This window comes from Geotrypetes seraphini, chromosome 14, assembly GCF_902459505.1.
Source record: "Geotrypetes seraphini chromosome 14, aGeoSer1.1, whole genome shotgun sequence".
Lineage (NCBI taxonomy): Eukaryota > Metazoa > Chordata > Amphibia > Gymnophiona > Dermophiidae > Geotrypetes > Geotrypetes seraphini.
This window is the reverse complement of record NC_047097.1, coordinates 30,514,247-30,530,319: the sequence shown is the minus strand read 5'-3', so window position 1 is coordinate 30,530,319 and position 16,073 is coordinate 30,514,247. Positions and strand designations below refer to the sequence as shown.

Below are 16,073 nucleotides of genomic sequence, written 5' to 3'. Positions count from 1 at the left end.
CTCCCTGAACTAATAACCACTATCGTGGTTTAGTAAAAGGGGGGGAGGGTAGTGTTTAAATTAATATATTGTAAGCATGAAGGAAACATATTAAAAATCTACTTATTTCATACCAAAGCACAAGTTTATGATACTAATTTTCCAGTCATTTGACACATAAGAAACTTCTTTTGTAAGACATCCGAGAGTGGGATCTGCCAGGAGAATCCCGCACAAGATTCCAACAAAAGTCTGTCATCATATGTGCATCCCATCTTCCTTGGTATCTGGCTTCCATTGTTTTAATGTCTTGGTGAAATCTTTCACCTTGCTCTTCGCTTAAGCCACCAAGGTTCTCTGGAAAGCAATCTATGTGACTGTGTAGATAAAACACAGTTACTTACCGTCCAGAGACAGCAGGCAGATATTCTCACATGTGGGTGACGTCATCCACGGAGCCTGGATGCGGACAGCCTCGCAAGCAGCCTTGCTTGTAAATCTTTTAGAAAGTTCGCGACTGCTGCACTGCGCTTGCACGAGTGCCTTCCCGCCCGTAATAGGGCGCGCATCTCCTCAGAAGCCAACCAGGGGAGGTGGGTGGGTTGTGAGAATATCTGCCTGCTGTCCCTGGATAACAACTGTTATGGTAAGTAACTGTGCTTTATCCCAGGACAAGCAGGCAGCCTATTCTCACATGTGGGTGACCTCCAAGCTAACCAGAATGGGATGGTGGGAGTGTTGCCAATTTAGGAGAATAAATTTTGTAAAACTGCCTGGCCGAAATGGCCATCCCATCTGGAAAAATAATCCAGACAATAATGAGAGGTGAAAGTATGAAGCGAGGACCAAGCCCATGTCCTGCACACAGCTTCTACTGAACAGTTTATTTCCGACTGGCATTTTTATCCACATATCTTTACCATAGGACTTCATAAGGACCCCTGAAGAAGACATTTTGTCGAAACACGGAGCGTGTTGGGTCCAGGATCCAAAGCTTTTCAGGGGACTGCATCCTAGAGGTTTTTATGTGGACCGCGTGCTGTGACCGCGCCGGAGAGCAGGGCAGAGCAGGAGAGGCTTGCAAAAGCCGAAGGGGGAGACAGGAGAGCCGCCGAGGAAGCAGGAGAAGGCGGGCAGGCAGGCTAACAGCTGGGGTAGCGGCGAGAGGGAGCTCCGCCCACCCCCAACGCGTCAGAGGCAGCGTCAGCGCCCGGGCTCCTCCTTAATAGGAGAAGAGCCAACGGAGCGACTTGACTCGGACCGCGTGCTGTGACCGCGCCGGAGAGCAGGGCAGAGCAGGACAGGCTTGCAAAAGCCGAAGGGGGAGACAGGAGAGCCGCCGAGGAAGCAGGAGAAGGCGGGCAGGCAGGCTAACAGCTGGGGTAGCGGCGAGAGGGAGCTCCGCCCACCCCCCAACACGTCAGAGGCAGCGTCAGCGCCCGGGCTCCTCCTTAATAGGAGAAGAGCCAACGGCGCGCAGCCGTTCGGCGCGCGGCGAAGGCGAGCGGCAAAGGCGCTCGCCTTAGCGAGAGCGCCTTTGCGAAGGAGCCTTGAGAAGGAGCCCAGGCAGCCCAGCAGCAATATCTAATATCTAACTTCTGTATAATACTTCTTCTCTACTCATTCTCTCTTCTCTCTCTACTCTTTCAGCTAACTGCACGCCAGGCAACACTCACACACACCGAGGGACAAAGGAACCAGAAAAAAACAAATGGAGACTGCAGGAACCCAGCAGAGCTATCCAGTATACTGCACCGGGTGTCATATGTATGACTACCTCCCCTCCGGGAGGCGGACGTACATATGCGGTCGATGCCAGGAACTGGATAGCCTGAAGAGGGAGGTCGGGAGACTGCAGGTTAGAGTCCAGGAACTGGAGGGACTCTGCACCATAGAGGAGCAGTGCTGGGAAACTGAAGACACCACCAGGGAGAGCCACATCACGGAACAAGTTAGAGAGCTCGAGAAGTTCATCGAGGAGGCCTGCAGGATGGTGGAGGCACAGGACTACCAACACACCAGGAAAGAACCAACAGTTGGACAACAGAATCCACCAGACGCCATGGGAGTAGGACCTTGCGGAGGACCTGGACAGGCAGATGAGGTGGAGACCCAACAGAGCCCGGAGGAAGGACTAGCGGACTGCGCAAATGACACAGACCTGAGACCAGAAGTGGGGACCCAACAGAGCCCGGAGGAAGGACTAGCGGACTGCGCAAACGACACAGATCTGAGACCAGAGAGACAGCTGAGGAAAGGGAGATCAGCTATCGTAGTTGGGGACTCAATCCTGAGAGGAGTGGACAGTCACATAGCCGGAGGGAGAGAGGACCGACTAGTGACATGTCTCCCGGGGGCAAGAACGAAGGACATCATCGACAAAATTGGGAGGATCCTGGAGGGAGCCGAGACGGAGGAGACAGCAGTAGTAGTCCACATTGGAACCAACAACATCAGCAGAAGGAACTTCAACAGGACTACACTAACTGACCAGTTCAGGATCCTGGGGAGGAAACTGAAACTGAGGACAAGGAAGATAGCCTTCTCAGAGATCCTGCCAGTACCGAGAGCGGACACAAGGAGGCAGAGCGAACTACAAGCAATGAACGGTTGGCTGAGGAGATGGTGCGAAGAGGAAGGTTTCCACTTTGTTAGGAACTGGACAACCTTCTTGGGGAAGAGCAAGCTGTACAGGAGAGACGGTCTGCACCTGAGCACGGCTGGGACGAGGATGCTGGCACGCAACGTCCAGAGCGTCATAGACTTGGCTTTAAACTGAGGAGAGGGGGAAAGCCGATAGTCGATCTGACCTCGACACATCGGACAACAGTATCAAGTAAGGATACTGAGCAGGGACATTGTATAAGAGGGCTCAGGACTGAGTGGGACTTTTTGGAGAAAGGACATATGGACGCATTGCAGGGGCCCAGGGCACAAATGGAACCAGCAAGCGGGATCAACAAAGAACAACAGGAGCCAGAGGGGCAAAGACATTGTGAAAGAGAGCTCGGGACTGAGTGGGAGATTATTGAAAAAGGACTTAAGGACGCAACGCAGGGGCCCAGGGCACAAATGAAACTAGCAAGCAGCATCAATGGAGAACATCAGGAGCCAGAGCGGCAACCAAAAACGGGGAAACAGGTTGAGGACGACACAGACACACCGCAGGAGGAGGATGACCGAGATGAGGCTCGGGGACTGGCAACCCATGAGGGGGCCTGCAGGAGTGCCAAAACACAAGGAAAACCAACAGGGAGGGCAAACAACCGGGACTTACATTGCCTATACACTAATGCCAGGAGCCTAAGGGCCAAAATGGGAGAGCTGGAGGTCATAGCCAGCAAGAAGGACACAGACATAATTGGAATCACAGAAACATGGTGGACTGATGACAATAAATGGGATGTGGCCATAACAGGGTATAAACTATACAGGAGAGACAGAACACACAAAAAGGGTGGAGGAATAGCGCTATACATAAAAGATTCCATACCCTCAACCAGGATGGAAACAACAGTAAGGGCGGATGGCTTGGAATCACTATGGGTTAAGCTACCGGGAGGAACTGGAGCAGACATAAAATTGGGTCTGTACTACCGCCCACCTGGACAACCGGAAGAAATCGACCAGGACCTGGAGGCGGAACTGAGGCAGGTATGCAAAAGTGGAAGAGTGGTGGTGATGGGGGACTTCAACTACCCTGGGATAGACTGGAATATTGGGCACTCAAACTGCATGAGGGAGACCAAATTCCTGGAGGTCACGAGGGACTGTTTCATGGAACAGCTTGTCACAGAACCAACACGGGGAGACGCTACTCTTGACCTAATTTTCAACGGACTAGGGGGACCCGCAAAGGAGGTGGCGGTATTAGCCCCACTAGGAAACAGCGATCACAACATGATCCAGTGCAGGCTTGAAATTGGATCAGTAAAGGTGAAAAGAACCACAACGATGGCACTCAACTTCAAAAAAGGGAATTATGATGCCATGAGGAAGATGGTGGGAAAGAAACTCAACGGCAATACAAGGAAGATGGAGTCCGTAGAAAAAGCCTGGAACCTACTCAAGGACACTGTGCACGAAGCACAAAACCTGTGCGTCCCCAAGTTCAGGAAAGGGTGCAAAAAGAATAGAACTAAAAACCCAGTGTGGATAACAAATGCAGTGAAGAAGGCGATAAGTGACAAGAAATCATCGTTCAAAATATGGAAAAAAGACCGAACAAAGGAAAACCATAAGGAGCACAAAGAACACCAAAGGGAGTGCCACCGAGTGGTTAGAAAAGCCAAAAGAGAATACGAAGAGAGACTGGCGGGAGAAGCAAAAAACTTCAAATCATTCTTCAGGTACATTAAGGGGAAACAACCGGTTAGGGAGGAAGTGGGACCCTTAGATGATGGAGACAGAAAGGGAGTGGTAAAAGATAAAAAAGAGATAGCGGACAAGTTAAATGAGTTCTTCACGTCAGTCTTTACGAGGGAAGACACAACCAACATTCCGGAACCTGAGGAGATCGTAAATGGAGACCGAGATGTTAAGCTGGTCAGATTAGAGGTAAGCCAAGAGGATGTATTCAGGCAGATAGACAGGCTAAATAGCGACAAATCGCCGGGTCCGGACGGCATTCACCCAAGGGTACTCAAGAAACTAAGGAACGAAATAGCAGAGCCACTTCGACAAATATTCAACCTATCCCTAAAAACTGGAGAGATCCCGGAGGACTGGAAAATAGCGAATGTCACGCCCATCTTCAAGAAGGGTTCAAGGGGTGACCCAGGAAACTACAGGCCGGTGAGCTTGACCTCGGTCCCAGGAAAGATGATGGAAACGCTGGTTAAGGACAGCATCTACACTCATTGAAAACAATGGGCAGCTAGTGTCGAGTCAGCATGGTTTCTGTAAGGGTAGGTCATGCCTTACAAACTTATTGTACTTCTTTGAGGGGGTAAACAGCCAGGTAGATAAAGGGGAATCTATAGACATCATTTACCTTGACTTCCAAAAAGCCTTCGACAAGGTACCACACGAAAGACTGCTTAAGAAGATATGGAACCACGGGGTGCACGGGGAGGTCCACCGATGGATCAAAAACTGGCTGGCGGACAGGAAGCAGAGGGTTGGAATAAAGGGGCACTACTCAGACTGGAAATGGGTCACGAGTGGGGATCCGCAGGGGTCAGTGCTGGGACCGCTCCTGTTCAATGTCTACATAAACGACCTAGAGGTGGGAACAAAATGTGAGGTCATTAAATTTGCGGATGACACCAAACTATACAGCAGGGTTAAAACTGCGAAGACTGCGAAGATCTCCAAAAGGATCTAACGACACTGGAAGAGTGGGCCAAAAAGTGGCAAATGAGCTTCAACATAGGGAAATGCAAGGTCTTGCATGTGGGGAAGAAAAACCCGATGTTCAGCTACAAAATGGGGGGGATCACTACTTGGGGTAAGTAACCTTGAAAGAGACCTGGGAGTGATGGTTGACACAACACTGAAGGCGTCAGCGCAGTGCGCCGCAGCCTCGAAGAAAGCAAACAAAATGTTGGGTATCATTAAAAAGGGTATCACCACCAGGTCGAAGGAAGTCATCCTGCCACTATATCGTGCAATGGTGCGGCCACATCTGGAATACTGTGTCAAGTACTGGTCGCCGTACCTCAAAAAGGACATGGCGGTACTTGAGGGAGTCCAGAGAAAAGCAACTAAGCTGATAAAGGGTACGGAGAATCTCTCATATACTGACAGATTGAAACAGTTAGGACTGTTCTCCCTGGAAAAGCGGAAACCTTCAAGATCCTGAAAGGCATAGAGAAAGTAGACAGGGACAGATTTTTCAAACTAAAGGGGACAACAAGTACAAGGGGGCACTCGGAGAAATTGAAAGGAGACAGGTTTAGAACAAACGCTAGGAAGTTCTTCTTCACCCAGAGGGTGGTGGATACATGGAATATGCTTCCAGAGGCTATGGTAGATAGGAGCACTGTACAGGGCTTCAAGGAAGGCTTGGATAGGTTCCTAGAGGACAAAGGGATTGAGGGGTATAGATAAGTGTAGAGATGGGTTATAGGGATAGGAGTAGAGGTAAATTACAGGAATAGGAGTAGAGATAGGTTATAAAGCTAGTCAGGGACCACTGCTCAGGCAAAAGGGCCTGATGGGCCGCCGCGGGAGCGGACCGCTGGGCGAGATGGACCTCTGGTCTGCCTCAGCGGAGGCAACTTCTTATGTTCTTATGTTCTTATGTTTGCTAAATTTTAATATTATTTAATATTAATAAAGTCCATCTCAGAAACATCATTTCTCCACATTGTTTTTTGTTTCTTCTTTGATCTGAAATTCCACCACTTGTTAACAAACATGATGTAGTCATTTTAGCTGCCGTCCTTGCAACACAACCCACAGCCTATTTTAGAAAAAACCAGTAGAGTCCAGACTCAGTTCCTTGTTAAATTCAAATAGTTGACCAGCAGTATCATTCAGTCAAAAGAAACTATCTTGATTATTCTCTCAAGATCATTTCTTTTGACTGAAAATGAGGTTTCTAACAAAATATTCTTCCTTTTTTTTAATAGATGTCAATCCAGACTTTATCACCAATGAATGGCTCCTGCTCAATATTGATGTGAAAGGATATTACAGAGTTAACTATGACTCAGCAAACTGGGAACGGCTTCTTACAGCATTGCAAAATAATCACATAGTAAGTGTCCAGATATGTGTATTACACCGCTGTGCTTTATCTGCTGCTCATTCAGGTCTAAGGTAGAAGACATTGAGGATCTTATACTAGGGTTACCATATGGCTCCAGGAAAAGGAGGATTGATTAAGACATCTGAGTTTTACTTCCACTGAAAGCAATGGAAGTAAAATTAAGGTTACCAGATTTTTGGGAATGAAAATTCGGACCCTTGGCCCTGCCCACAGCCCACCCCATTCTGCCTGGCCACATACCATTCTGCCCAAGTCACGTCCCATTCTGCCCCAGCCCCACCCTCTCAACCTGTTTGCTCGTTGGGACAGCATCTGTGCATGCACTGGTGTGACACGATGATGTCACACGCATACACATGATGTCACCGTGTTGCATCCCGACATTGGTTGTTACTAGAAGCTCTTCAAAACCCAAAGTGCTGGGTTTTGAATAACCGTCCGGAGGACATGTCCGTGGAAATCTGGATGTCTGATAACCCTAAGATTGTGAGTCTGATGGGACACATAGGGAAAATATTTAAGAGTACCTGATTTCAATTCAATGTATTGTAAACCACTTTGGGTGAATCTCTTTATGAAAAACAGAGTTTAAAAAATCTCAATAAATAAATATGTGCATACCTATCTGTGTAAAAGCCTAGGAACCATTCTGCATGTATCTGCAAAACTGACGTAATGCATATTAACATGGGAGGCATACACAGGGATGAAGTACAGGCGGGATCCCACTTACACACAAAAGTGACACCAGTGGCATAGCCAGACAGTTGATCTAGGGTGGGAGAAAAATTCCATCTCCTCCCCTTGCCTGGGCAGGCAGGGAACCCCAAGCCCCACCAGCTCAAGACCTCCTCTCTGTCAAATAAACTTACATCTTGGGCAGCCAGCAACAGTTTCCCAAGTCACCAAGCATGCTCAGTTTCACACAGGTATGAAAACTGTGCACATGCTGGCACTAGTGGCTTGAAGACACAGCCACCGGCCACCCAAGATGTAAGTTTATTTGGCAGGAAGGAGGTCTTTGGCTGGCACGGCTTAGGGATCCCTGTCAGCCATACTAAGGGACTGGGGAGATCAAATTTTGGGTGGGCCTGAGCCCAAGTGGGCACTAAGTTAATGTGGCCTTATTGCATTGAGATGTTTACACTTACATCAGCTCTATGGCTGGATTAAGTCCAGGTGCCCTAGATGTGGGGTGGGACAATTTCAGGTTACGCTAATATTCTATAATGGAACCTAGGCACTTAGACCTGGATTCTGCAAGTGGCGCCACTGGCATCAGAAGCAAACTGTGTGTTAATCATGCAATGGCACCGTTTATAGAATCACAGCTTTGTGAAAGGTAGGCGCTGGAAATGTAGGCTGGGATTTTGCATCACTGCTACGGAGACACTTTACAATGCCTAATGCCACTTCCAGCATTAGCCACGTCTTCAGTGACATATGGCATCATAAAGCATCTCCGTAGCCAAGATGCAGGCACATTTTTTTAAGCACCAGTAACAGCCTAATGCTATCATTCATTTTTAAATGTCATTTTCCACTTAAGTTAGGCGCCTAACTTAAAGCACCATTTATAGAATAAACTAAACCAAATCTTAGGTTTATTTACCGCATCTTCTCTATAAAAAAAGAGCTCAGCACGGTTTACAGGAATTAAAAAGAATAAATATAGTAGGAATAGGGATAATACAGAGGGAAGCAAAGTTTACAATTTTGCATAAAGCCAAGTTTTCAAATGTTTTCGTAATAATTGAAGATCACACAACTGGACAGGAAAATTATTCCAGAGCTCAGTAATTTTGAAAAGAGACTTCCCTAATTTACTAGTATAGATGACGCCTGGCCTTAATATCTGTTATGGAATAGGCTCCTCCCACACGCCCAATTATGGAATTGCCCATAAAGGCCTATTTAAGCTTTAAAAAGTTGTGCAGTTATGATAGATTAATGGCCAAACTTTAAATGTGGAAACTGCAAGACCTCCCCAACATTTTGCTATTTGGTTATCACAGAGTTTCTTTAGCGCACATTAACTGAATGGCAGATGTTTCCAGTTCTAGAGGGATAACTGCATTGCTTTAGCTGCCCCATGCCATTTGCCCTTTTAACAGTTAATATGTGATACATTAGATAGATTGTGAGCCCACAGGGACAAACAGGGAATAATGCTCGAGTACCTGAATAAATTCATGTAAACATTCTGAGCTCCCCTGCAAGCTCAATAAATCAATTAATTAATTAATTGGAAGGTGAATTCTTGGTCTATTGCACACCTCCATTGATGTTAACTGTTCACTGCACCCATACTAACAGTTAATTAAGAGTTAATCAGCTAGCACAGCTTTAAATAGGCTCCTAGGATTTTAAACGGACATTCTAAAAAGCACAGTTACTTACCGTAACAGGTGTTATCTAGGGACAGCAGGCAGATATTCTCACTGATGGGTGACGTCACCGACGGAGCCCCAGTACAGACACTTTAAGAACTTGGAAAGTTCTCGATGGCCCCACCGCGCATGCGCGAGTGCCTTCCCACCCGACGTAGGCGCGCGGTCCCTCAGTTAAGATAAGCCAGCTAAGAAACGAACCCGGGGATGTGGGTGGGATGTGAGAATATCTGCCTGCTGTCCCTGGATAACACCTGTTATGGGAAGTGACTGTGCTGTATCCCAGGAGAAGCAGGCAGCATATTCTCACAAATGGGTGACCTCCAAGCTAACAGAATGGGATGGTGGGAGAGTTGGCCTTCAAGAAAATAAATTTTATAATACAGATTGGCCGAAGTGCCTCATCCCTTCTGGAGAAAGACTCCAGACAACAGTGAGAAGTGAAAGTATGAACTGAGGACCAGATGGCAGCTTTACAGATTTCCTCAATAGGAGTAGATCTGAGAAAAGCAACAGAAGCTCGAACTTTATGGGCTGTGACACGGCTCTCCAGTGCCAGTCCAGTCTGAGCATGCCAGTTGCAAATCGTTCGTTTAGAAACAGGACACACCAACTTGTTTGGATCGAAAGAGATGAAGAGTTGGGGAGAAGTTCTGTGAGACTTTGTACGATCTAGGTAGTACGCCAAAGCTTGTTTACAGTCCAAAGTATGCAAGGCCGCTTCTCCCGCATGAGAATGAGGCCTAGGAAAAAAATAACTGGTAGAACAATCAATTGATTGAGATGAAAGTCAGAGACAACTTTGAGAAGAAACTTTGGTTGTGTGCGCAGAACCACCTTATCATGATGAAAAACCGTGAAAGGTGGGTCCGCCACTAGTGCTTGTAACTCACTGACCCTCCTGGCAGAGGTGAGGGCAATAAGAAAGACCACTTTCCAAGTAAGAAATTTAAGATGATCTGTGGCCAATGGTTCAAAAGGTGGCTTCATCAAACTGGAAAGTACCACATTAAGGTCCCAGACAACAGGAGGAGGCTTGAGAGGTAGTTTCACATTAAAAAGGCCCTTCATGAATCTGGAGACCAAAGGATGAGCAGTAAGAAGTTTTCCCTGTACTGGTTCATGAAAAGCGGTAATAGCACTGAGATGGACCCTAATGGATGTAGATTTAAGTCCCGAGTCAGACAACGAAAGTAGATAATCCAACACCAACTCCACTGCCAAGGAAGGCAGATCATGATGATGAAGAAGACACCAGGAAGAAAACCGAGTCCACTTTTGTTGATAACATTGCTGTGTGTCAGGTTTTCTGGAGGCATCAATAATCTGACGGACAGGCTGAGAGAGAGGAATCTGAGAAGAACTCAGCCCAAGAGGAAACAAGCTGTCAGGTGTAGAGACTGCAGGTTGGGATGTAGAAGTGATTCCTGATTCTGTGTAAGTAGAGTAGGAAAAACAGGAAGAAGTATGGGCTCCCTGGAGCTAAGTTGAAGAAGGGAGAACCAATGTTGACTGTGCCACCGTGGAGCAATGAGAATCATGGTGACCGCTTCTTTCTGGAGCTTGAACAGAGTTCTCAACATGAGAGGAAGTGGAGGGAAGGCATATAGAAACCGACCCGTCCAATCCAGAAGAAAAGCATTGGCTGCCAGACGGAGAGGAGAGTAAAGTCTGGAGCAAAACTGTGGCAACTGGTGATTGTGAGGCACTGCGAATAAGTCCACCTTTGGAGTGCTCCACTGAGCAAATACGGATTGAAGAGTTACAGAGTCGAGAGTCCATTTGTGAGGCTGAAGAATTCTGTTGAGGTTGTCTGCTAGGGAATTCTGCTCTCCGTGAATATAAACAGCCTTCAAGAACAGATAGCGAGCTGTCGCCCAAGACCAGATTTTCTGGGCCTCCTGACACAAGAGGAGAGAGCCTGTGCCTCCTTGCTTGTTTATGTAGTACATTGCTACTTGATTGTCCGTGCAAAGGAGGATGACTTGAGGGCAGAGGAGATGATGAAAAGCCATGAGGGCATAAAACATCGCTCTGAGTTCTAAGAAATTGATGTGAAATTTCTGCTCCCTGGTGGTCCAAAGCCCTTGAGTCTGCAGATTGTCCATGTGAGCACCCCAAGCATAAGGGGACACGTCCGTGGTGATAATCTGAGACCACTGGGAGGCCAGAGTCCACTGAGGAGTGCGTAAATGAAGTCTTGCTAGTGGTGTGACATGGACAGTTGAAGCCATGTGACCCAGAAGAACCATCATGTGTCTGGCAGAGATGGTTTGAAGTGGAAGCAATTGCTGACAGAGACAGATGAGGGTCTGCAGTTGATCTGGCGGAAGAAACTCCCTCATCAGAATGGTGTTCAGGATTGTCCCAATAAACTGGAGATGCTGAGTTGGAACAAGATGGGATTTGGGGAAGTTGACTTTGAATCCCAGAATCTGAAGAAAATAAATGGTCTGGGACATTGCTTGGACCACTGCCTGAGATGAAACAGCCTTGATCAACCAGTCGTCTAGATAAGGGAATACCTGAAGTCCATGAGAGCCTCCGCTGTGGCCACTACAATCAGGCATTTCGTGAATACTCTGGGGGAAGATGCCAGATCGAAAGGAAGTACCTTGTACTGGTAATGGCAATGATTTATCTGAAACCGGAGGTACTTCCTGGAAGCCGGATGAATAGGGATATGAGTGTAGGCTTCCTTGAGATCTCGGGAGCATAGCCAGTCATTCTGATTGAGAAGAGGATAAAGGAGCGCAAGAGACAACATCCTAAACTTCTCCTTCACCAGAAATTTGTTGAGAGCTCTGAGATCCAGAATGGGTCCGACTCCTCTGGTCTTCTTGGGTACTAAGAATTAACAGGAGTAGAATCCCCAGCCCTGCTGATCGAGAGGAACTTCCCCGATGGCATTCAAAGAAGAGATTGTACCTCCTGCAGAAGAAGAGAGAATTGAGCAGGGACCAAAGTAGACTCTTTTGGTGGACTATCTGGTGGAAGAGCCTGGAAATTGAAAGAGTAACCCTGACGAATGATGTTGAGGACCCAACGGTCCGAGGTTATGAGTTCCCAACAATTGATGAACAATTGAAGATGGCCTCTGATGGGCTGAGGGGCAAGGGATGGGAGATGAGTCTGGCTACGCTATGTAGAAACATGTCAAAAAGGCTGAGCAGCTTTGGGCTGTACAGCCTGCTGCTTCTGTTGCTGCTGCTGGCGTGGTTGTTTCTGCTGCTGCTGATGTTTTTGCCTGCAAGGATGAGGCTGAGGTGGTTATAGAGGCCGAGCAGTGAAACGTCTTTGATAGGAAGACTGTTGCCTGAAAGGACGAGCAGGAGGAGGTTTCTTCTTGATTTTAATCAAGGTATCCCACCTGGTTTCATGAGCAGATAACTTTTGGGTAGTAGTATCCAAAGACTCCCCAAAAAGTTCATCACCCAAACAAGGAGCATTGGCTAGGCGATCCTGATGGTTAACATCCAACTCAGATACCCTATGCCAAGCTAAATGCCTCATGGCCACAGACATGGCAGTTGCTCGAGATGTAAGCTCAAAAGTATCATAGATTGAGCGGATTAGAAACTTCCGCAATTGCAAAAAACTAGATGTATACTGTTGCAAAAGAGATACCTTACGTTCAGGCAAATACTTATGAAGGGCAGATACTTCATGAATTAAGGGTTTAAGATAAAAAGTGTAATGGAAAGCAAAACTACCAGACTGGTTGGCAAGCACGGCATTCTGGAACAGACGCTTACCAAAACGGTCCATAGTCTTTCCCTCTCTGCCTGGAGGAACAGAAGCATAAACACTGGCACCTGCAGACCTCTTTAGAGTGGACTCCACCAGAAAAGACTCATGAGGAAGCTGAGGTTTATCAAAGCCAGGAACAGAAATCACCCTATATAGGGCATCAAGTTTACAAGGGGCCAGAGGGATGGTTAAAGGAGTTTCAAGATTTTTATAAAAAGTTTCCCTCCTTAGGTGGCTGATCAAAATCCAATGCATCTAGAAATGCTTTAGATTTTTTTAAATCAGCCCCCAGAGGGATAGAAAGTGCCTCTGACATTTCCCTCAAAAATTTAGAGAAAGAGGTCTGCTTTGGTTTTGGAACAGACTCTTGAGAGACAGAAACTTCATCAGAAAATGCCTCCTCATCTGTTAAGATAGGGTCTTCTGAGTCTTCTCAGAGATCAATGTCCCGCACCGGTGGTAATCCGCCCTGGGAACCCAGTGTCGAGGGCTCAATGTGCTTAGAAATCCGTACCGATTTCCCTGATCTGACCGACATCGCAGCAGGGGAGATATGGGTAGAAGTTATCGGTACCGAAAAAGAGTACTGCGAAGGCGCTACTATAGTAGGTACTGGTACTGCAGGAGTCGGTGCCGACAGAGGCTTGGACCGCACTGATACTGCACGAGCCAGTGTCGGCAATCTGGTGTCAGAAGATAAGGGAGCCACCTAGGTCAATGCCGATAGCAAAGGCTCAGACTGGACCGGCACTGGCGGGTGTCGCTATAAGCAGGAGTAAGAGCTATAACTCCTTCCTCATTTGGACTCGCATGATGGATGCAATTTTGTCCTCAAGCAATTGCACCAGTACCGTTAGCTTTTTTGCCGGTACCTTCGGCGCCGCTCTACGCTCCTGAGATGAGGAGGCTGATGACGAAGCACTCATCTCACTCGGAGCCGAGCGTTTCTTAGGACGCCTCAAGGTCAGCAGGACTTGGCAGTGGGGGAAGGCTTCTTAGCCAGCTTACCTATTGAATGCGACACCGAGGTGGACTCCTGCGGTGTTGAGGAAAGCGGCACCGATTTCGGTGTCAAGGTTGGAGCTGGTGTCGAATCCCTCTCCATACCGGACCCGAAAAGTAACTTTTGCTGAATTTGACGATTCTTGAGGGTCCGCTTCTGAAGTGTGGAACAACGGGTGCACGATTCTGCCCTGTGATCTGGTCCCAAACACTGGAGGCACCAGCAATGTGGATCCGTGAGGGAAATAAGGCAAGCACACCGATTGTGGACGGGACATGAAATACAGCCTCGGCAAAATCGAAAGTTGAGGCTTGAACTGTGGCAACAGGCCCCGCTGGGCCATGCCACAAAAATGAAAAAAATTAAAAGTTTTTTGGGGTTTTTTTTAACCGTAGAAGAAAAGAAAAAAGAAAGCGAACTATGACAAAAAACAAGAAAAAAGAGCCATGTGAGCGGGAAGGCAGCGAAAAATTTTCAACAATTTTGAAAATGCGACTTTTAGCTCCACGGAAACTAAGAAACTGAGGGACCTTGCGCCTACGTCGGGTGGGAAGGTATTCGCACATGTGCGGTGCAGGCCATCAAGAATTTTCCAAGTTTTTTAAGTGTCTGTACCGGAGCTCCGTCAGTGACGTCACCCATCAGTGAGAATATGCTGCCTGCTTGTCCTGGGTTAATATATATTACAGTAAATAAAATATACAATTGCTCCTTCTTTTGTGTCTCAAATCTTTCATTTTGCCTGTCTTCTACTAATTTTACTTTGTGCCTCTTTGTGGCTTGTAGGTCATTCCAGTAATTAATCGAGCTCAGATAATCGATGATGCCTTCAACTTAGCAAGGTAGGTGTTACTCCTGAATACTTATGCCCAATGTAGACAAAAAAATGTTCTTTTCATGTTGTTTCCTGTGTTATTTCTAGGAAAGTTTGAGTTGTTCAGGGTTTTCCAGGCATTTTTTCCTCAAGAGTGCATGCTTTTCTGTTTCAAAAGAATGCACACTGTTTGTAAAAAAAAGGGTTCTCTCGTTTGGAAAGAATATACGCTCTTTCGTGACAGTCTTTAGGCTAAAAGTGTATGCATATATGATGTTCCATTTACAATGACACAGAATGACATTCCCTAGTAGAATGAGAGGCTCCAGGACAACAGGTCGAGATATGAAACTGAAGGGAGCGATGTTTTATTTTTTATTTTTTTTAAATATATGCTTATTATCAGTGAGGTAACAAACAACCAGGAGTCAACAATACAGGAACACACAAGCAAATGTGTAACAAAGGAAGCTGGTGCCCTGGGTGGAACGGAGGGAAATTTGTGCCTGACATCTCTTCTGGAGATGGGAAGAAGGTGCTCTTAAATGCACTCCCCCTATAACTCTTAAAGTCTTCTTTTTATCAACAGCAGTGAGCAGGTTCTCCTACTTGCTGCTCATGCCAGCTTGAGCCTGCCCTCTAACGTAACTTCCTGGTCTAATGAAAAAGAAGCTACATCAGAGGGAGGGCTCAGGGTTGGCATGAGCAGTTGGGAAGCGTTCCTGCTCACTGTTGATGAAGAACAGAAGACTATCAAGGAAGGAGGAAAGGGAGAGCAGTGGCATAGTAAGGGGAGGCAGACCACCCAGGTACCATCTTGGGGGTGCCGGCACCTCTCCTCCTCTCTGTCCACCACCTCCCCCCCCCCCCCGGCTCTTTCCCCACCCCTCCCCCACTGCATGCACACCTTCACTTCTCCGCCAGCACATGCAGCAGCTCCAACCTGCTGCTCACACCAGCTTGGTTGTCCTTCTGAGGTCACTTCCTGGTGGCGGGACCAGGTTGTGATGTCAAAGGGAGAGCCAAGGCCAGCACAGGTGGCAAGTTGGAGATGCTGCTCATACTGGGGAAATTAAAGAAGTACAGGGGAAGGGAAGGGGCATGCACGTGGTAGGGGCTACAGGGAAGGAGAGAGAGAGCAGGGGGCAGGATGCCAACACCTAGGGCACCTTCCATGCTCGCTATGCCACTGGAGGGGAGTTTATTTAAGAGACTCCCCTATCACCAGGGGGACAGGGAGAGATGCTGTAACTTGTGTCAAGACAGTGTCTGACGTGTTCTGCTTCCCCATTCCCCTTACTAAGCCACTGTATGGGAAATTACTTTTTCGCTTGAAAGGTGGTAGACATCCACAGCACATGTCCAGCAGAGGGGTCAGGATGCCCAACAATGGCAGAATTCAATGAACAGGGTAATTTTCAA

General features: G+C 47.3%; 2 protein-coding genes across 3 annotated transcripts in view; one reads left to right on the top strand and one right to left on the bottom strand.

The window, feature by feature from the left end:
• LOC117347960 (aminopeptidase Ey-like) overlaps positions 1-16,073 on the top strand; it is a 123,519-nt gene that overhangs the window by 73,658 nt on the left and 33,788 nt on the right. For both annotated transcript variants that reach the window (XM_033919482.1, XM_033919481.1), the window contains 2 exons: positions 6,555-6,682; positions 14,624-14,679. In XM_033919482.1, the coding sequence (XP_033775373.1) occupies positions 6,555-6,682; positions 14,624-14,679 (184 nt within the window). The remainder of the gene's footprint in view (positions 1-6,554; positions 6,683-14,623; positions 14,680-16,073) is intronic.
• ZNF710 (zinc finger protein 710) overlaps positions 1-16,073 on the bottom strand; it is a 613,623-nt gene that overhangs the window by 579,867 nt on the left and 17,683 nt on the right. The gene's annotated exons all lie outside the window — the stretch shown is intronic.